Here is a 20,586-nt window from a genome sequence, read left to right on the forward strand (position 1 = left end):
TTTGGGCAACCTTTCCTCCTGGAGGCTTTTGAACCCAGAGCTGCCATATCCCTTCTATGCCAACACAGAGAGGAGATTCAGAGTTTGTGGTGTGCTGGCAGGAGTCCAGCTCCTCCTCCAGCGCTGCTCGGAAGTAACAGTGGAATATAAGGGGGGGAAAAAAAAACAGCCTCTATTTACACAGACTCATCACACTACCTCCGTTACCTCCGTTTCATCTCCGTCCTGGCTGCTCATTCTGCCTCCTCACTCCTCCATTTATTCATCTCATAATGAACTCCTCAGCCTCCATTACGTCCCTGTTCTCCTTCACCAGCCCGGCGGTGAAGCGCCTGCTCGGCTGGAAACAAGGGGATGAGGAGGAGAAGTGGGCGGAAAAGGCCGTGGATTCGCTAGTGAAGAAACTAAAGAAGAAGAAAGGGGCAATGGAGGAGCTGGAGCGGGCCCTCAGCTGCCCCGGGCAGCCCAGTAAGTATCAGCTGAGTTCAGTGGTTTCCAGTCTCCAGGTTCACCTTACAGGATTTACAGGATTGAAAATTTCTTTGGCATTGCTTTAGTATTTCTTTATTTCCTTAGAAGAATGCAAAACTTTACCTTCCGGGCCAATAAAAATGATTGAATTGATTCTTTGATTCATAAGTAATTGATGATGTCATGCTAGTAATGCTTTATTGTATCAGTCATAAGGTAAAACGGTAGGAAGGCGGCTTTGGGAGCTCACAGGTCTGATTGTGTAACAACGCAGGATCCTGAAAGCCGCCCAGCTCCCAGGCCTGAAATGTGATATTCTACTACTCTATTCATCTGAACTGAAAACACGACAAGCTTAAAATATTCAATGCGATTTTCCCGTTCTTCCTTCAGGCAAGTGCGTGACAATTCCTCGCTCGCTAGATGGGAGGTTGCAGGTTTCCCACCGCAAAGGTCTCCCTCACGTCATCTACTGCAGGGTGTGGCGCTGGCCTGACCTGCAGTCCCACCACGAGCTCAAAGCCCTCGAGTGCTGCGAGTTCCCCTTCGGCTCCAAGCAGAAGGACATCTGCGTCAACCCCTACCATTACCGCCGTGTGGAGACTCCAGGTACCGTGCACACATCAGCAGAGAATGGATTCTAAATTAGCTTTACTGAAAAAGGCATTTGGTGAATTTTAGTGTAGTTACAGCAAAGCCTTTATGGGTTTCCAAATAGAGGAAAGACATCTGATCCAATACACTGTTCCCAAGCCAAACGGATCAGCGGTAATGTAATCTTTAATAACTGCATCTGGCTTACTCTCTCCTTGTCTTGATTCCCTCCCTCCCTCCGTACCTTCCCCTCTCTCAGTGCTGCCACCAGTCCTGGTCCCACGCCACAGCGAGTTCAATCCTCAGCACAGCTTACTGGCAAAGTTCAGGAACGCCTCACTGCACAACGAGCCGCTGATGCCCCAGAATGCCACCTACCCGGACTCTTTCCCGCCGCTGCCCTGCTCCTCCTTCTCCTCCTCTTCCCCTTCCTCCTCCCACGCCCAGTCTCCCACCTCACAGAGTTTCCCCAACTCCCCCAACAGCTCTGCAGAGCCAGGCAGCCCGTATCACATCACAGGTGGGAATCAGAATGCGTAAGCTGACACTTTCAAACATCTGCAGTTTCACCGTACGGCTGTAGCAGGTTCTTCATGCATCGACACAGAAATCACAGATGTGTGTGCGTCTGGTGGTTTTCCCTACTTTAACTCCTGCTGTTTGATTTGTGACTTGCTTTTTCAGCTGAGACTCCCCCACCTCCGTACAGCATGATGGAGACAAGCCCTCAGGAGGACGTGAAGCCCAGCAACTCCACAGGAACCACTAAACTTACATTTTCCGCTCCACACACAGGTAACACATAATTCTAACATGTCAACAAAAGTACAAGCATGCCGCGATAAGTAATGTATACCAAGAGTCTGCCACACACCCCCAGCTGACCCTTCTGCATCCTCCTGTTTAGATTTACGGCCCGTATGCTACGAGGAACCAGAGTACTGGTGCTCCATAGCTTACTATGAGCTCAACAACAGGGTGGGGGAGACTTTCCACGCCTCGTCCCGGAGCGTGCTGGTGGACGGCTTCACGGACCCCTCCAACAACAAGAACCGCTTCTGCCTCGGCCTGCTATCCAACGTGAACCGCAACTCCACCATCGAACACACGCGCAGGCACATCGGCAAAGGTAGGCCGGGAAACTGGTGCGGCAAATTCCCGTTTCTTTGGATGATTTTTAAATGTTAAGCAGAGAACTAAAGGGACAATCTACGCCTTTTAAAGGATTGTGCTGAATCCTTCAGGCCAAAGGTTTTTTCCTCGTGTTAGACAGGTTGACATTATCGGCCTGTGGGTTACATTAAAGTGTGCACTGAGAGGACGAGAGTGGCTTCGTATGATAGGAGTGACACAGAGATGACACTTTATCCTCAGCTAAAACAAAACTGACTCTGAATCCATTGTTTACATGCACAGCTGACCTTGCAGCTTTTAAAATATTTAATTTTTTTGTGTTTGCTGTACACCCTTTTTTCTGTTGCATTTGCATTGCAGCAAAAAGACAACAGTTTTCATTTATTCTACAGTGAAGCTGTTACGTTCTTCCTTCTTCCCAGGTTTACACCTGTACTATGTCGGTGGCGAGGTCTATGCTGAGTGCCTGAGTGACAGCAGCATCTTCGTCCAGAGCCGCAACTGCAATTTCCAGCACGGCTTCCACGCCACCACCGTGTGTAAGATCCCCAGCGGCTGCAGCCTGAAGATCTTTAATAACCAGCTGTTTGCTCAGCTCCTCGCCCAGTCCGTTAACCACGGCTTCGAGGTCGTCTACGAGCTGACAAAGATGTGCACCATCCGAATGAGCTTCGTCAAGGTACCGCATTTTTTGTTTTGAGATCACCCTTTAGGCTGCATTTCTCCTCGACACCTTTGTGGTTTAATAGGAAGGGAAGACTGCAACTTCCTCTTACTGTAACTTCACATGCTGTTATTTTGACCCCACAAATTTACTCCTGTCAGCTTGCTACCCATTCATTTTAATAGTTTACTGGCAGTTTACGGCTGTGTCCTCTCCTCAGGGCTGGGGGGCTGAATACCACCGACAGGATGTGACTAGCACCCCCTGCTGGATTGAGGTACACCTGCACGGGCCCCTGCAGTGGCTGGACAAGGTCCTGACACAGATGGGCTCCCCACACAACCCTATTTCTTCAGTGTCATAACATGAACAAATACTTTTTAAGGATGTGGCTTTTTGGTCTTTCACACAGGTAGTCGTAGATTCTGTATGATCGTCTATGTTCAGGTTCTGTCCTACGGTCCCTTTTTTGGCATCTCACACATAAGTGAATTTCATTGACATCTCATGTAGTTAAATTATCAAGTGTTATTTAAGTTTAGTATGATAAAGCATTTATCCTATCTCAGTTTCCATTAGGACATAACTGCACTCCAAGACAAGGTAAAAGTGGGATGTTTGTAGGTACTCAGACGTATCTGTTGTAAGTATAGTATGTATTGTATTCCAAGTGTTCATGTACCAATTGCTTTTTCTTTGGTCTATTAAAGTTGTTTTTTCTTTAAGATTTGGAATTACGCATCTATTTTTACTCATGTACAGTTTAAAAACACAAACATACAGCAGGTACACAGCATGTTCCTGCCACTTTTCAACATGATCAATATACATTTCATCTCAACATCTCAAACTTAATTTACTATTCCTTTTTGAATAAAGTTATAAGTCACTGTATGTGCAACAAATCAACAGTGCATTATGGAAATGTGTTGAAGACATTTCCTGAAAGCCTGTGCATGACTGAAAGGAGGCAACAGACGTGTCACATAAACTGATTGTCACATGTAACAACACTTCATGTTTAAAGGAAAACATTAAAAACATGGTGACAGATACTTCCTGAAGAGAAAAATGCTTAAATAGGCTTCTGCAGACAACACCAACAAAGAGACAAACTAAGCTATGAAAAACACAGGAAGATCAAACTGAGTTCATGATTTTTTTTTTGATGAAACCTGCATCTTCCAACATCTGAACAAATCTGACTCAGTGCCTTCATTATTTTTGCCAGATGAGGGAGAGATAATGAACAGTGGCCTTCGACATTATGACTAAAACATAACTTACCGAGAAAATGTGAAGAGAAATGTCTTGTATTTAGGAAATTTCCTCCACAGCACCAGATATGTGATTTGATCACAAATTCAGTCCACCTGTTTCATCACACTTTAGCCAGCCCACCTGGCTGGGGAAAATCCTTTTCAACAGTGTATGGTTGCTCTATTGATGCATCAAATGTCAGTGTTTGCTATAAATGAGAAAACAGTGGCTGGCTGGTATCAGCAGCCCTGGAACTGCTGCTGCGATTGGCTGCGGCTCTGTGTGGCCAGGAGCTGCTGCTGCTGCTGCAGGAAGCTGATCACCTCCGGACTCCTGAGCAGTGACTGAAAGACACACACACAAAGTTCAGTGCAAAATCCACCCACAAATATGTCTGAAAATAAAAGCTTTCTCTACCTGTGTGGGGAGGAGAACGTCTTAACTTTTTATATATGTTAAAAGCTGATGCCTCCCAGAGTGGGTTCCAAACTTATTAAGTGTTCTGCTATGCTCTTTTGCTAACAACTAAATAAAGGTTCCCCATACAGTAAAAAAAACAACAACAACAACAAATTCAACATAGACAACAAAGGAAAAACCTGAATAAATACTTTCTATTCTTGGCATTAGGGGGTCCACTCTTTTAAACTGCAGCGTGTAACTTCCTAATGCCAAATATTTAATTTAAGACATTCAAATCTGGGTTTTTTCCATTTCTGATAGTTGTTGAACATTTTAGGATAAACTACAGAAACAACTAAAAACACAGGTCCAGTAAATTTCAACATTTTATGTTAAATATGAGAACTTTTGAAAAAGAGAAGTCACTGAATAGTTCAGCGAGCATGAAAACTCTGTGAATCGTCATGTGAAAATATGGTCAGCAGCTCCTGGTTCTTTTAAAATAAGGTTTATTCAGCCTTTTCCTAGTCTGTCACCTTTGTGTAATTTATCAGTCAGAGTTACATACCAGTCTCTTCTGGTTGAGGACCTGCTCTATCAGGGAGGGTCTGGCCGGCCGGTCCCCCATGGCACCAAGACGCTGTTTATTTACAGACACGGGCCGCTCCTCTGAGTTTTCCTGCTTACCGCAATGGGGGGAAAAAAAGAAAACAAACAAACAAACAAAACAATTAAGTGACTGGAGAAGTTCGGTTTGTGATGATACACAATGGAAGACAAAAGGAGTCAGTGAATCCTGAGCCAGCCCCGTGCCATCAGACTGGACAATGTCTCTACCAGGAGAGCAGGGAGGTCATGATGATGATAATGGAAAAGTGCTGCTTTCAATTTTTTACCTTCTCACTTTATTCCATTACAGACACTTTTTCTCGGCCCTTTTCACTATTTATGCCATTTTCTTTGTCCTATCTCTTCTTCGTGGTTTGATGTCTTTATGTCTCATTGTTTCCTAGTTGTGTGAATGATCCATCTATGTAAGTAACACGAGATAAACAAATAGAGCATCTCTCCATCTGATAAACTGGACGGTGAGCAGAGATGCTGCCTCCAGTCGTCTGTGGCGAGCTGAATTAACACCACAGTCACGGATTTCTCATCTACACGGGATGCCTGCATCACAGTGAATCAGTGAGGCTCACTCTTACATCGAGCTTCCCGCTGGACATGGCCTGGTCGCTCTTCTTCTTCTTGTACTTGTCTTTGTACATCTTGTTGCGGTGTTTCTTGCACATCCACGGTTTCCTCTGCTTGGCCACCTGGGTGGTGGTCTCCGTGCAGCCCTCGTAGGTGCACTGCTTCGGAGCGTTGTCGCCCTCCGAGGCCTCCTCGTCGTTGAGCTCCTCCGGGCTGGCGGTGCTGTCTCTCGGGTCCGACGTGTCCAGGACGTCGCTCTCCTCGTCCAGGTCGTCCATGTCGTAGGAGACGTTGTTGTCCGGTTCGTGCGGCGTGGTCACATTCCTGCTGTCCACGGAGCCGGTCTTGCTCACGTAGTACCGCTGCCCGTCTTTGGTGAGCAGCAGGGTCGAGTCTTTGTTCGCCGGTGCCGGAGTGTCATCTTCGCTCATGACGGCGGAGGGAGGAAACAGCTAGCTAACCTGCTAACTGGCTAGCCGGCCAGCTAACTAGCTAGTGTCCGCTTCCGGTCAGCTCACGTTGTCTCATACAGCTCTGGCTTGACATGTCGACCTCCTGTCTGCTTTATACAGACGTTAGCTCTCTCTCTCACACACAAACACGCCGTGAAATGGGTATAAATTTGATGATTTGTAGCCGCCGGTCGTCTCTCCTTCTCGGCTTGCTGTTCTTCTTCGCTGCTTCGGTTAGATGCTCACAGTGACCCCTGCTGGTCCTTCAGTTATACACTTTATTTCTGTCTGCAGCTGCCACAAATGGCAAATACAAATGCACATTTTTTTCAATTTTTACTGTGCTTTTTTGATTAATTTTTAATAAAAAAAATTGTAATACAGGGGAGATCAGGGTGTAATGCCTTGAATGCTCAGACAGATTGGCTTCTTGCTAACAAAAAGGGGTGCCACATTTCAAACTATCAGGAAAAGTCGTCACCAAAAGTGTTCCCCTTGCTCGTTCTCATGAGGTGAAAACATGAGCGGAGATGCAGCCAAAAAAAGTCTCAGTTGACGATGTGCATGTGTGTGATAAAACACATCCCTATAGTCATCCACAGTTACACAACAGGAACACTGAAAAGGCTAATGGAGTCTCTGCAACCAAGGTTATAGTTCAGCAAAAGACACAGATGATTTGTTTTTGTTTTTGAAACATGTTTTAATTGTTAGTATTATTATTGATAGACCATTGTTGAACAGAGGTACAGGTATTTGTATTGCAAAGGACTGTAATAATGCAGTGCGGCTGTGAGAGCACTTTGGTAAACCACATGTGCCCATGTGCTGGAGAATTGTGTATTTCAACAGCACAACAAATTCATACCGATTTGGTCAATATGGCAGCACATTACTGTATATGTGTGATGATGGGAGTAAATACAGAAACATACAGACAAGTGTGGTGACTGCAGGGAGATCATCAGCAAAAAAGAAAAACAAAACAAAACCACCAAACCTACAAAGAAACAAGCTGTAATTACTGCGATCTTCTCACATTGGACACCGGTAATCTCTTTATCGGTTGCTTTTGTGGAAGAAGTAACATCAAACAGTTTTGGACAAGAAGTAAAGATAGTGGTCTCATTTTCTCCCTGTCTGTGCAGATTTATCACCGTGCCATAATATTAGGTTGAAGCTGCTCCCTTCAAATCAACTGCATCATTTCATTTCTACATGATGATCTCCTCTACATATTTTTTTTCTTTGCTAACACACATGTATGATTGATTGTTGTTGTTGTTGTTTTTTTTTTTGTTTTTTTTTTTTAAGTTCTCGTAGACTTACTACTGGTAAAGAAATATACTGTATTGAACTATCAAAATAAATAAAATTATGTTATTTACATAACATATAAACAATACTTCATCACTAAACTGTTTTTCTTTATAAGAATAGGCTACTGTATGTCTGTCATGCTTTCATCTCAATAAATGAAGCGATGAATGAGGTTGTACAGAGCTGAAATAAATCCTTACTGCTTTCCAAGAGTGCTGCTGGTTCTCCGGATCTGTACTGACTCTCTCTCTGACCTGTTTGACTGCACCTAAACTGCAGTACTTTGTGCAAATAGGCAGTCCTCATAAACTGTTAAATGTGTACATTTACTACCTAAAACATTTCCCCAGACCTACGCAAGTGGTACGACAGGCTTGCAACAATTGGGCTTTTCATCACTGCTGGAATACGTGGATGAACTTTACGCCTTTAAAGTTTGGAAGAAATGTAAACAAGGCTTCAAATGTGTGCGATGAAGGTCAAGAAATCAGAATGGCATGAGAATGGAAAAATTAGTTCAAATGTTGAGTTTTGCTACACGAGCACTCGAATGCTGCTGAATCATGTGTATCAAGATGTGGTGAATGAAGCAGATAAGTATTACAAGGAGCAATCCACTGCACCATTGTCTTAATAGCAGTCTGTGTAAAATGTAAACTGTAATACTGCAATCCAACATTACAGGAAGGCAACGCCAATACTGTTTAGCACAAAATTATAGCACAAGTGCTGTCTTTGTTTGTTTCGTTCATATTTTTAAGTGAACACAGTTTTTTTTTTTAAGACATTTTTTTTTTAAGAAAAAGTTCTTCTTCTACACACCTAAACTCTCATTTTCCAACATGACACCATTAATCCTGTCTATGGCCGCCTACTTCACAATTTCTGAGCTCTATTTCTACACACTTTTCCATGAATTTAATTCCACCAAGAGGACAAGTCAACAAAACTTATCCATTATGAAAAAGGGAAATACATATCAAAAAATGCAGTGAATAAAGAATGGATTAATAAGGTTCAATAAAACATGAACATTGGTCCATATTCTCATATTGCCTTTTAGAGCTGCTCCACCACACAGAAGTTTCCATGTTGAGCTCATATCATCACTGAAGGGCGAACATTTCCCCGCCGCCCTCTCTCGCTCCTTGAGCCCTGTAACATGTGCTCAGATGAGAGAATGCTGAAAAAAACAAACAAACAAAAGTCTTTCACCCCATTCTGCCTTTTCCATCTTCCTCACAATCCCTTTTTTTCTTGTTGCCTCTCCAGTTTTTCTGCCATCTTTTCTTTTCCTCTGCCTACCCTTAGATCAATAACTCCCTGTAGGGTTTATTTTTTATTTTTTATTTTTTTTGATTCAGGGAAGATAAAATTTCTTTCCAAATTTTTTTAGGTTTCCCCTCGTCACCCCCAGCTTTGGATGAGAGAGTGTGGGGAAGCTGATGTCTCCTCTTCCTCCTCCTCCGTATTAGAGGGAGGAGCTGGATGAGGATTTTCTTCTCACCGTCTCTTCCTCCTCTGCACTCTTTATACTCCTCATTTTTCATCCTCCCCCTTCTCTCCTCCTCTCTAGAAGGGCGAGTTGGGGGAGCACGTGGTGCTGGCTGAGCTGATGGAGATGTCCTCAGAGTCAGATGGGAGGCTGGGGTTCGGGGAAGGGTCAGTGTCGGGGGTCAGAGAGGGAGGGGCCATGGGCAGGCCAGGGAGGCTTCTGGGAGGCTCCGTCCGTGGTGTTTTTGTTGTTGATGTTGTAATTGTTGTCACCGTCGGCATCATCCGCAAAGGCAGTGGCTTCACATCCGGGTGGCGTCCTCGTCTGAGAATCTGCCCCTCCTTATCAAAAGGGGTGGCCTGAGTGACGGAGGAACGGAAGAATATTGTGATTAGATCCTCAAATGAAGGAAGCACAGTGGATGATACATTATGGAGGAGTAGGAGAGCCTCTCATGGACATAAAGAGCTATTTTATATACATATAAATTAAAAAGGTTTATAAAATTCTCATTGAAAACATCAACAAGAATCTTTGTATTAATATTAATAAAATGAGAAGGGGAGCAACTCCATTAAATAAATCCCTTTTTTTCAGAAGTCTTTTCTCTTCTTGGTGCATTCATATTTCTATTTCCTTACATTGTCACCATTTTTGTGAAAGCGTTTCTTGTTGGTTGATTAGTTTGTCAAAGAAACAATGAAATAGCGGAATTATTTCTTACAGATGAAAATTTCAGATTGATTTACAACAATAATGATAATAATGATAAAAAAGGGTATAATTTCTTCACTGTAACACTGACTGGTGTCACCACCGCATTACAATGTGCGTTAACTTTGGCTGGATATTGCTGTGCTTTTGACTTTACTTGTCTCTGTGTGGTTCCTACTTGGAGCCTAACTTGAGACAAAAAATAACCAAGAAAGTTATGCTGTACTAGTTGCTAGTACCACTTTGATCACAAAAGATTAATAGCCTCAGTTTTAATAAAAAAAAAAAAGGTGCTTTTCACCTACACCAAACATATTATTTGGGTAGTTCTTGATGCCTTAAAACCAACTCCAATATTAAGACTATAACATAATGATACTGCTCTCTATCTCCATTTAGTTAAATACTTGTGATCTGGTGCATAACCAAAGTTTAACCAAATTAGAGCCCCAAAGATAATCACAAGAGAATCTGGAATAGAAAGCTAGATGGAAAATTAATGGGAAGACAAAAGAGGAAATAATTACTTTAAAATTAAAATGATAGCAATCTCCATTTCCATCGAAAACTGTCACATTTATTATCCATTACCTCATTTGAATTGCTCCGTTTTTTTTCTTTCAGATTCCTTATTAATGCCAGGCTTCTACGTTGAATTGTTGCATGCATTCCTTTTTTTTTATTTCTTTAATTATTATTAAGTTCTCTGCGAAATCCAGTAACTGTAATATATCAACAGATGATGTGCCTTATAATGCTAAGCCTTTATAGCTGTGTGTCTCCAGGTCCTCCATAAATCAGTGGACAAATTCACACACCAGGGTTAGTAGAGGCAGCCAGGTGGGGAATATCACATCGAGCAAAATAAAAATGAAATAAAATCAGAGTTGAGACGAGCAAAGGAATGAGGTTATTTCTTTGGAAAGGCAGCATTCACAAAGAAATAGTGTAAATAAATGAATGTTACTCAGTGAAAACCTCAGGAACATCAATTTACAGACAAACACACCAAAATGTATAACACACGTTTAACGGAGACATTTAGGAGAAACATTCAGAGAAATCCAGGAGAGACGGATATACAACACTTAGCAAAGACAGACAACAACGATGCAGCTGCTGCGGGAAAATCTGATTCAAAGCGAGGGATGAAAGGAGCGAAGCAAAAGGCCGAGCACAAAGATCACAAGGCAGGGACAACAACACGAAGCTGTCACAGCAGCAGCAAGTCAGCAGGGCGGGGGCATCCATTTCAGAGACACTGTTTCAGTTTGTTTTGATTTCTCGTTGGATTGCGACTGTCTACCCAGTTGTGTCTCTATGGAAACCTGGCGTACCTTATCCAGTACATGGCCGGGTGCTGGTAGAAATCCAACGACCCAGATCTCTGCATAGAAAAGCTGTCATCCAACTGAACACAAAGAGAGACCAGCACAATCAATCTAAGCACCAGTTCAGCAGAAAAACCAAAAGACATCTTCACTCAGAGAGTTCTGCAAGAAGTACAGGTCTCTACAGCCGCAGGATAAGATGAAGCAAACAATCTGTGAGACAAGTTGGGTGACGATGGGAACTGTAGTTTCCAGTAACAGCGACTTACAGAAATGACTGACACTCCTGCAGTGGTGTCGTTGACTTTTGGATTGGTGTTGAAGTGCTTCTTTATCTTCCCTGCTACTGACAGCTGATGGTCATTCTCACATAGACACTCATCCTGCATCCAGGAGGAGGAGAAAGGAGAGAGCAGGGGGAGGTTAGTGGTGGTGGTGGTCGGGGGGGGGAGTCAGTAATCGTGGGAAAATATTCCCGACTGAATAGATGTGAGACTTTCGGTGAGCTTGATTAAGACTGTACTTACAGTGACCCAGGGGTGCTCTAGCACCTGCAGGGCAGAGTATCTCTGATCCACCTCTACCTCCAGCATAGATCGAATCAGCTCCTGCAGCAGAAGGCAACCAGCAGTCAGTCTTACTCCCTCTGCGTAGCGGAAACTTGCTTTGTGGATGGATGACCCCCGCAAAGACGCACTCACCTTGGCCGTTTCTGAAATGTTGTCCCAGTACGGTAGAGGAAATTCTAGTTGCCCCATGAGTATTTGATCAAAAAGCACTTCTTGATCGTCACTGCTCCTGCAAACAAAACATCTCCACATCAACATAATGAACACAACACTGTCTCTCACTAAGTGTTCACTGAACTACAGCTGCAGTAATATCACCAACCATTGGGGGGACTCACACACAACTGAAACTCCCTAAAAATAGCAGTAGAAGTTCACTTAGTGCAGCAGCTCTGAACGTTGGCTTACCCTCGAAAGGGTGGGAAACCACACAGTAGGATGTAGGTGATGACTCCAGCCGCCCAGATGTCCACCTTAAGGCCATACCTGCACAAAGACATCAAGGAAGAGACGGAGAAATTGTTGTTGTTTTGTTATATGGTATCGTATGAGTGATGTGTTCCTGCAGCTGATGGCCGTACCCTGTTTCTGTGATGATTTCAGGTGCTACATATGTTGGGGTCCCGCAGACAGTGTAGAGAGGTCCATCCACCACAGTGGCCAAGCCAAAGTCTCCCAGCTTCAGGCTCTTACTGCCGTCTGCATGCTCGTACACCTGAGCACACAGGAAACACTCACAGAAATTACTGCTGAACGTAGGAGCCGCGATGGCTGTAATGTTTCGGACCAGGAGGGGGTGTCAGAGTTTAAAATATTCTACTCCTTCACATAGTAGCTTTAATCGGTCACACTTTGGAGAATCCCTTCAGTGTTTAAACTGGGTATTATTTGATGTGATATGTAACTATAACCAAACCTACCGTGACCTTTCACAACAAAGAAAGATCACACAACCTCAACATGTCTTATTTGACAAAAAAACGACAAAGCAGAAAAAGGGGTAGGGAGTGGAAACAGAAAAAAGAACCCGGAACACCATCTCAGGTAAGCCGGGGTGAACTTGGCAGCAGAAGCCACTCAATTATATATGAAGTGAAACGTCTCTGAAGCTGCTGCAGGTGGGAAAGTCTCAGTTTGACGTGTGAAGGAGTGAAGAACAGCAGTCTGAAGATGAGAAGACAGCGAGGAGGTCGACAGACGGGAGAAGGAGGGAGGGACTGCACAAATGAGGGAGGTTGGAGAAGGAGTGTGCGGGGAAGTGTGAGGGCAGCAGGGATGAGTCATCTTTTTGCTCCCAGTCCAGAGTGAGTGATGTTACTTTACTGCTCATTCACAAAGAAGACAATACTGCAGCAACTTATTCTCTATACATATATATATATATATATATATATATGTATATATATATATATATATATATATATAGAGAGAGAGAGAGAGAGAGAGAAACTCACCAGCAGGTTTTCTGGTTTGATGTCTCTGTGCACAATGTTGAGGCTGTGGAGGTATTTGATGGCGTTGGCCAGATTGTAAAGCATGCCGCTGGCGTCTCTCTCTGTGTATCTGTTGGCCGAGGTGATGGCGTCGAACAGATCTCCCCCCTGTGGACAAATCACGAGGATGGGTGGGCTGCCAGTAACAGGACCAACATCACAAGAGTTAATCTGGCGCCGTCACTCAGAGACTTTTCTGCTGAAAAGAGTTTTCAGCTCAAAAAGTTGCCTTCGTTTTCGTCCGCTCAGCAGCTGGAAGGGTAAACCAAGTCTCCTCGTTCCTCACCTTAGTTGAAACATCTCCTCCTCTCGTCTTTAATATTTCACTTTCATTCGAACGCTCTTCCCCCCTTTAATTGGGCCGCTCTTCTCCTCTCCAAGGGTTTTTCTTTGTCTGCTTCAGCTTCTCATATTTTCATTTCTGTCTGATTCTGACACCGGGGTATCCTTTTGCCTCTCTCCCTCCCACCCTCTCTGTGAGTGGACTAACTAGAGCAGAGGCCTAAAATAGGGATGAATCTGCACAGACTAAGACACACTGTAAAGTGTCCAACCTGCACAGCAACTGTTATTTAAATGTGAGAGCTGACAAATCCCACAGCTCAGCCACGAAGCAATTACCTCCTCTCTTTGATAAAAGTAAAATACGTTGACGACACGCTTATTTTCAAACGTGATTCCAAAAGCACGTACTTTAATAAGCTGATACGTCCAGTAGCTTTTTTTTTTTGGAGGCTTCTGCTGAGGTCAACCGCTGATGTTGGGTGAAGAAGGCGGGCTCACAGTCAAGATCTCAAAGGTGTTGACTGGGTTTGTGGTCAGGCCTCTCTACAAGCCTGCTGCGTTGTAGCATTAAAAGGGACACAACTATGTGGATGCCACACTTTTAGATGTATCTGCCTCTCATGGGCTGCGTCCATTTATCACTCTCCCTCTCTCAGTCCCTTGCCATTCTTGGAGTGACTCTTTCCACCTCATTCATCCGCAGCCTCCTCTCGATCCTCCTACTTTGGACACGTTTACACAGACACACACTTCTCCCACCGATTGCCTCTCATCTATATTCTGTAGTACTCCACAACACAACACGAACAGATGGATCACATTTCTGGCTCCTGAATTATGCACAAATATTTCTTGACTCAGAGAGCAGGAGAGAATGAGGAATATGAACACATGAGCGCTTTGGGCCATGGGCTGATTCTCTGGATCCCACACTGTGCGACTGGTTGAATTTCATTGTTTTGCTTCGCCGGCTCAATGTTGCTGCTCTATCTCTGTCACCAACTCTGCCTCCCTGCTCATCTCCAACCGGAGATAATGATCGCTGTCATATACAAAGAATTGTACCATCCATTATCGAAGTCGGATAAAATATTTCAGGCCCTTGGAACTAACCGGAGCAGATGACGCACAAACACATAAAAATAAAGAGGACACAAACACTGGCCACACACCTTCACCAGCTCCATGACCAGGTAGAGTTCATTGTAAGTGTCCACTTCTTCTATGAGCAGCACGATATTTGGATGTTTGACCCTACGGAGGATGGCAACCTCATTCTGGATCATGTGCTCCTGGAAGAAGAATGAAAAAGAACTGTACAAGCACGAAAAACAAAATGGAAGAGATACTGTCTCTTAATGAGCGCAATGTGTACTGCTGCCCTCTCGGGCTGAAGTTTCATGTCTTTCTGTGGTGGGTGTGGTCTGACAGCCATTTGTGATGTCAAAGGTGAATGCACACAAAAATCTGCGCTTTAATGTTTATTATTTATTGACAGTGTCTTTCTGTACATATACTTCAGCGACCCTACACAGTACTTGTACTGCTGGGTGGTATCCTTGTGGAGTTGAGGTTTGTTTACCTTGCCTCTGCATTTGCCCTTGTTGATGATCTTCAGAGCGTACTCCCGTCCCGTGGAGTGCTCCACGCACTCTCGCACCACTGCAAAGTTCCCGTCACCTAACATGCGTCCCACTTTGTAGCGGTCTGATATGTAGGACGGCACAGCTGGAACCTCATCCACCAGAACCTCAGCTGCAGGGAGGAAGGAGAAGGCCGTGGATCGTAACACACTCAAGGGCAATATTTCAATGCTGGCAATATTCACACACAAGTTCTTAGAAAGTATAGTTCATTGCAATGCACTCATATATTAATAATTATCAGCGACCATTTAGTCCTTGATGATGCTTTCAAAATGTAGTTTCAAGGGCTGTAGTTCCAGCCCACAGATGAAATTTTGGTCACACTAATTTCCTGCAGAGTGCTCTGTGAAGGACAATCAAGCCTGCAAATGGGAAAGTAAATCCAGAACCAACGGTTAAATCAAAACGGGAATATATGCAGTGAATGTTGAACTAGATATTAATTCATGAGACTTGAGAAGATTCCACTCAGTCCCCAATAAAATCTAAGACTCAGAGAGACTACTGAGAATCTTAAGTTCAGCGGAATGACTGGCTGCTTTTTCCGCTCATGGCATCAGCACATATAACAAAATTGGCCAGCACTTCATTGTTCATAGTGTTATAAAAACTGAGAAGAGGATACACATATTAGAAGAACACCGAGATGAGGAAGAGACAGACAGCGACTCATGAGCACAGTTTAGACCTGCAGGATATTTATGTAAGTCTAAATACATCGCCCTTGGCCACTGATGGACAGATGGGTCTTGTAGCACAAAGTGTCCTTACTTTCAGTTACAGGTCCATCTCCATCCTCCACAGAGCTGGAAACTTTAACAGAGGACAAAGAGTTGGAAGACCCCTGGGACCCCTGCAGAGAGGGAGAGGGGTGAAGTAATTACTAACATTGCTAGTGATGCCAAAAACAGTTTATAATCCACCTCAGAGTCACCAAAATACAATGAAGCAGTCCCTTCTGATGCAAATACGCACATCCAAAAATAGACAAAGAGGACACTGTGCAACTCATCTCATCCTAAGAACATTCTCATAGCTGTCTCAGTGTTTACATGTCTGTCTGTTATGTATGGGAGCACAGTGTACCTACGAAAACTGCCAAAACAGATTTACTTCAGCTACTGGGCTTAATATAAACCGGTTTCTTACCCAGAAAACCACCCGTGTGCGTTTGTGTGTGTACGTTGCACACGACAGGCTGCGTCTCAATCAGCTCCTCTCCATTCGCAGAGCTCGAAGTAATTCCCGTTTAATTGCACCTTCTCTTCTCTGTCACTCCTCACTACTATCTTAAATAAAACACAAAAATACAGGTTTGGCTGATGCTAATAAGGCCGAATGAATTCCGCCTTTCATCTGGTTGATAAGTGGGAGGTCATTAGGAGGGAAGAGAGTGGATGAGATAAGGCGTCTGCATCAATCCAAAAACAAAAACTCATTACGCCCTCCACCTCATAACCCTCTATGTGGTTGTCATGGAAGCAACAAAGATGGGGAGCAAGGATTCAGTCGAGACTCAGAGTGAGAATCCACCGCTCTTCTGTTTCCTACTTTCCTTTCCTCCAGAACCTGTGGAAGCTCTTCAACTACTTTATTATTTCTATCTTCTTTTGGAAGACTTTTCAGTTTCCCTCTCTTTTCTCTGGAGTTCAGAGGTTTCCAGCTCTCAGCTGCATCCCACAGGTGCAGCCTGGCTATCGCAGTTTTTCTCCAACAAAAAGCACAGTCCCCTGGCAGATGCGATGTGGAATATTAACAAGAGCAGTTCGCTCTGTAAATGGTCTGCACTGTGTGTGCGATGCATGAGGTTGTCTCCACGTGCACCTTCAAAGAGGAGTTGCACCAGCAGTTTATTAATGATCACCTCTCACTACAGATCAGGTGGAGCCAGCTTTGTTTTTAAAGCTGATAATGGCATTATATAAAATCACACAACAGTCCTGAGCAGAGATGAGATTTTTTGCTGAACTAATAGCCCACGTTGTGATTATAGGCACACCAAGCATTTCATACAGGGTGACGTGTAAAATGAGAACTGCTTTTTGCATTTAAAAAAAAAAAAAAAAAGGAGGGGGGGGGGGTGTAATCTGGGTCTGTTCCAGGAAATTTAAATATTTCATTTCTTTCCTCTTCCCCAGCCTCATCTGAAACCTTTATCTCTCTGGACTGTTGCAGCCTGGAGAGTTGGCAGTCAGACGATAAGGCCACCCATCATGAAGACTTAGATGTGAAAACTATTTACAGAGCTGAGCTGACCTATAACTCTGCCCAAGTAGCTGTCAGCTCTTTTACTCATCTCTGCTGCTGTGACCTGAAAGCCACTCAGGTGAGTGTAGCTGTGAGTCAGGCTGAATTTGGTTTATGTAATGTGTTTTTGGTCGGGCTCTCATCCCGGAAGAAGGAAAAACCAACTTACTGCCCATAAAGCCGGTCACCCTCCTGTCCTCAATCCTTCTTCTGCACTTTGATGTTCTCATTCTGACTCACATATATTTACTTCTCTTGTGCCCTTATCTCACATCCAGCCCCGTCGTCTACTCGCTTTCTCATTTTGGACTCCTATCTCTCCCCTCCTGCCACCGAGGGAAACAAATTACTGTTGCTATGGAAACTGCTCAGAGAGGAGAGAGGCAGCTTATGAGACTTGCAGCGTGGAGACAGAAGCCTATATATGGCCATTTCCCGTCTGCGGGCTTCAACCTTCTATGAACACTGTGTCTCTTTTTCCCGTGTGAAGAACGAGACGGACAAACGGAGTCACTGACAGACAAATGGAGATCCGTGGAGTCTGCTGTGGCTGAGATTGATCACTGCATTTAGCGGTGGCTGTCTTGTTCATGTTAGCACAGTTCATGTTTCTCCCTGTTGCACAATACATTGCACACTATTTCTAGCTCTACATCTCTACACTCTTGCTCTGGTTATGACTCACACACCACTAAAAAAAAACAAAAAAAAACACAGCTGACGAACCTTTTACATCATGGCTGGAGCCAGTTGCTCTTCAAAAACCGGCACGGGCAACGCTCGGCAGCTGAATACTGATGAGTGCATAAGCAGGAATCAAACCGGATGTTCATGATTGACCTTAAACGTGGAGTATCATCTCATGGGCAGATGTGTGGCATTAGAAACAATGAATTATTCTGCGCTTGAGAAAGACATCCATCAACTGAGGAAGTCAGCCTTAAAAATGCACCGTCCATTTACATAACCAACTTAAGAGCAATGCTGGCCATGTCCTCAGTAGCTCTGGTTGAATTGGATTATGACCCACATCCCAGAGCCTTCTTTCTCTCTCTCTGTCCTTTAAGCTGGGGGAGCCAAACCTCTTCGTCCAGCGACATTTCATGTCGCTTTCACTGTTATGAAACATCCAGCAAAAGCCGGATTTATTGGTCTTTGCTTCAGCAGCAAAAAACAAGATTTTTGATAGAAATGGGGCATTTTGTTTTGTCCCAAGTTCATACTCCATCCGTCTCTCAAAAGAACAAGAAAGTACAGGATGTAATATTTCTTGGTACTTATTTTGGAGTGAAGACAGACAGGGAAGATAATCTATTTGACCCTTGTCTAAAGAGATCAACTCTGTTTTCGGTCTGCCAGTTGGACAAAGAGAGGGTTTCTTAATCACAGCTCTTATAGACTGCAACCCTGGGAAATCACAGGGATGTGATTAAATGCTTCAGGGAAAATTAAAAACAGGAAGGAAATTTGAGCTGACTCATCTAAATAAAAAAAAAAAAACTAATTTTAAAAAACAAAACAATCCAGAGCAGCAGCGGTGAGACATGGGGTCGGTGGTTAATGCGCCTCTGGGACTGTGTTTGCATTTGTTGTGCAATCTTTGCTACAGAACTTGAACAAAGGAGAGGCACTGATAAATATGTACATGCCAAAAATCACCATTGCCATTTACTGAAAACAATCTGTTTGTTTTTGTATGTGGTGATCAACTGATAATAAACACAAATGGAAAGCATGAGGAGGATTAATAATAATAATAATAATAATAATAATAAAAAAAAAAAACACAATATGAAAATGAAATGACAATGAATTTAATGACATCAACAAATGGAAATTAATACATTAATCAAAGAAAATACAAACAGAAACAAATGAGTCATAAAGAGCTGGCAGTCTCACATCCGAAAATCACTCTTCAGCTGAAGGACCAGATGATTAAACAATTTATCACAGACAATTTTCAGATTTATGTATCCTTTGTGTATGTAAATAGCAAAGACAGTCTCAAACCTTCTCCATAATTTTATATTCTCAATATCTAGACACTATAAAGATATGTAAACATGAGCCAGATTGGAATCTGAACAACTCTAAACAATTTTAGGTCCAAGAACCAATGTTTTAGCTTTAAAAAAAAAAAAAAAAAAGCAGCCATAGTTGCACCATTATCCCCCCATTTCCTCATGTGCTGCTGCCAGTCTTTACAGCAGAACCATGAACAACAACAAAACAAAAAGACTAAATGAAACAAAACCACCTAACAACATCAACACAACTTAAAATCGGAAATATAATACAGGACAAATAACAAATACAATCCTTAGTGACGACACATTCACAAGAATGAGATGAGACGACAATTCAGAAGCTCACAACAAACATACATTCTTCCTCAGGCTGCTCTCTTTCTTTCTCTCTCGTACACACACACACACACACACACACACACACACACACACACACACATTTAATTATGAATTACCCGACACAAATATGGACAATAAGAATGAGAGATGGAGCATGCAATTCAATGGATTGTGCACGTGAATGACTCAGTGGTGAGAGAGGTGGCTATAGGTGACATACCACAGCGAACAATTAGCACGTTCTTTACCTCACACACTCCCAAACAGCCACCGGACTTTACTTTTTGTTGATGTTCCTTTAATTAATTTCCCTGTCTGTATTTTTCAGATCTAATGGGGTGAGCGGAGAGGAAAGGAGCTGTGACCTCGCAGGCTCATCTCATTCATCTGGTCGGTGTTTTAAACTGAGACATTGCCAGAAAACAGAGCACGTGTCTGCATGTTTGATAATAAATACAATTATGGAAGGCTTGTGTGTTCTTAGTGAAGCAAGCAGCCATGAAAACACAAGAGGAGGTACAAAAGGGGGGTCGGTGGGACGGCTTCATGAATGTAGACCATCGCTTCATGCTCGTGTTACTAATTCATAAAAATGGGTCACACCAGCATGCACCCACTGTGTAAATCCACACACAAATGGGCGACTTCATGTATAAATGAATGAGTGAGCGACTCTCTGTACGCGTGCGGCTACGAATGTGTGAAAGCGAGAGGAAAAAGCTTTGGCTCAATGCTGTGTCTGTACATTCTGCTCGGGGAAATAGGTTATGGTGGTCTGTGCAGCCTACTTCGGGCGGCTTCTAGTGTTGAAATGTTGTGGTCCAGAGAGCTGAACAGTTTAAATTCAATATTCATAGGAGGTCACTGAGGCTCTGTCTGGCTTTCAATGCTTTATTGGTCCAAAATTTCAAACTGGATTTTGGCCGCTTTTAAGCCCCAGATATTC

The 20,586-nt window shown here is 43.4% G+C and overlaps 3 protein-coding genes across 7 annotated transcripts in view; 1 reads left to right on the forward strand and 2 right to left on the reverse strand.

The window, feature by feature from the left end:
* Positions 1–272: 272 nt before the first annotated feature.
* Positions 273–3,227, forward strand: smad9 (SMAD family member 9). The gene is made up of 7 exons (XM_029518567.1): positions 273–468; positions 865–1,080; positions 1,325–1,585; positions 1,750–1,860; positions 1,973–2,194; positions 2,622–2,878; positions 3,084–3,227. Exons 1-7 carry the CDS (start codon positions 273–275, stop codon positions 3,225–3,227), a joined length of 1,407 nt encoding a protein of 468 aa, XP_029374427.1.
* rfxap (regulatory factor X-associated protein) lies at positions 3,077–6,404 on the reverse strand. Its single transcript, XM_029518568.1, has 3 exons — positions 5,731–6,404; positions 5,094–5,204; positions 3,077–4,467 (listed from the first exon to the last, which is right to left on the reverse strand). Exons 1-3 carry the CDS (start codon positions 6,148–6,150, stop codon positions 4,363–4,365), a joined length of 636 nt encoding a protein of 211 aa, XP_029374428.1. The 5' UTR covers positions 6,151–6,404; the 3' UTR covers positions 3,077–4,362.
* Positions 6,405–6,925: 521 nt separating this feature from the next.
* Positions 6,926–20,586, reverse strand: part of dclk1a (doublecortin-like kinase 1a) — a 42,070-nt gene continuing 28,409 nt past the window's right edge. For 2 of the 5 annotated variants that reach the window (XM_029518564.1, XM_029518566.1), the window contains 11 exons: positions 15,781–15,877; positions 14,961–15,106; positions 14,551–14,670; positions 13,055–13,201; positions 12,182–12,315; positions 12,009–12,086; positions 11,733–11,829; positions 11,559–11,639; positions 11,301–11,414; positions 11,038–11,111; positions 9,178–9,345 (listed from right to left, as the gene is read on the reverse strand). In XM_029518564.1, coding sequence (XP_029374424.1) covers positions 9,288–9,345; positions 11,038–11,111; positions 11,301–11,414; positions 11,559–11,639; positions 11,733–11,829; positions 12,009–12,086; positions 12,182–12,315; positions 13,055–13,201; positions 14,551–14,670; positions 14,961–15,106; positions 15,781–15,877 — 1,146 coding nt within the window. In that variant the 3' untranslated portion in view covers positions 9,178–9,287. Of the gene's footprint in view, positions 9,346–11,037; positions 11,112–11,300; positions 11,415–11,558; positions 11,640–11,732; positions 11,830–12,008; positions 12,087–12,181; positions 12,316–13,054; positions 13,202–14,550; positions 14,671–14,960; positions 15,134–15,780; positions 15,878–20,586 lie in introns of all 5 variants that reach the window. The other 3 variants (XM_029518561.1, XM_029518565.1, XM_029518562.1) reach the window with 2 other exon arrangements.

Source organism: Echeneis naucrates, chromosome 14 (assembly GCF_900963305.1).
Source record: "Echeneis naucrates chromosome 14, fEcheNa1.1, whole genome shotgun sequence".
Lineage (NCBI taxonomy): Eukaryota > Metazoa > Chordata > Actinopteri > Carangiformes > Echeneidae > Echeneis > Echeneis naucrates.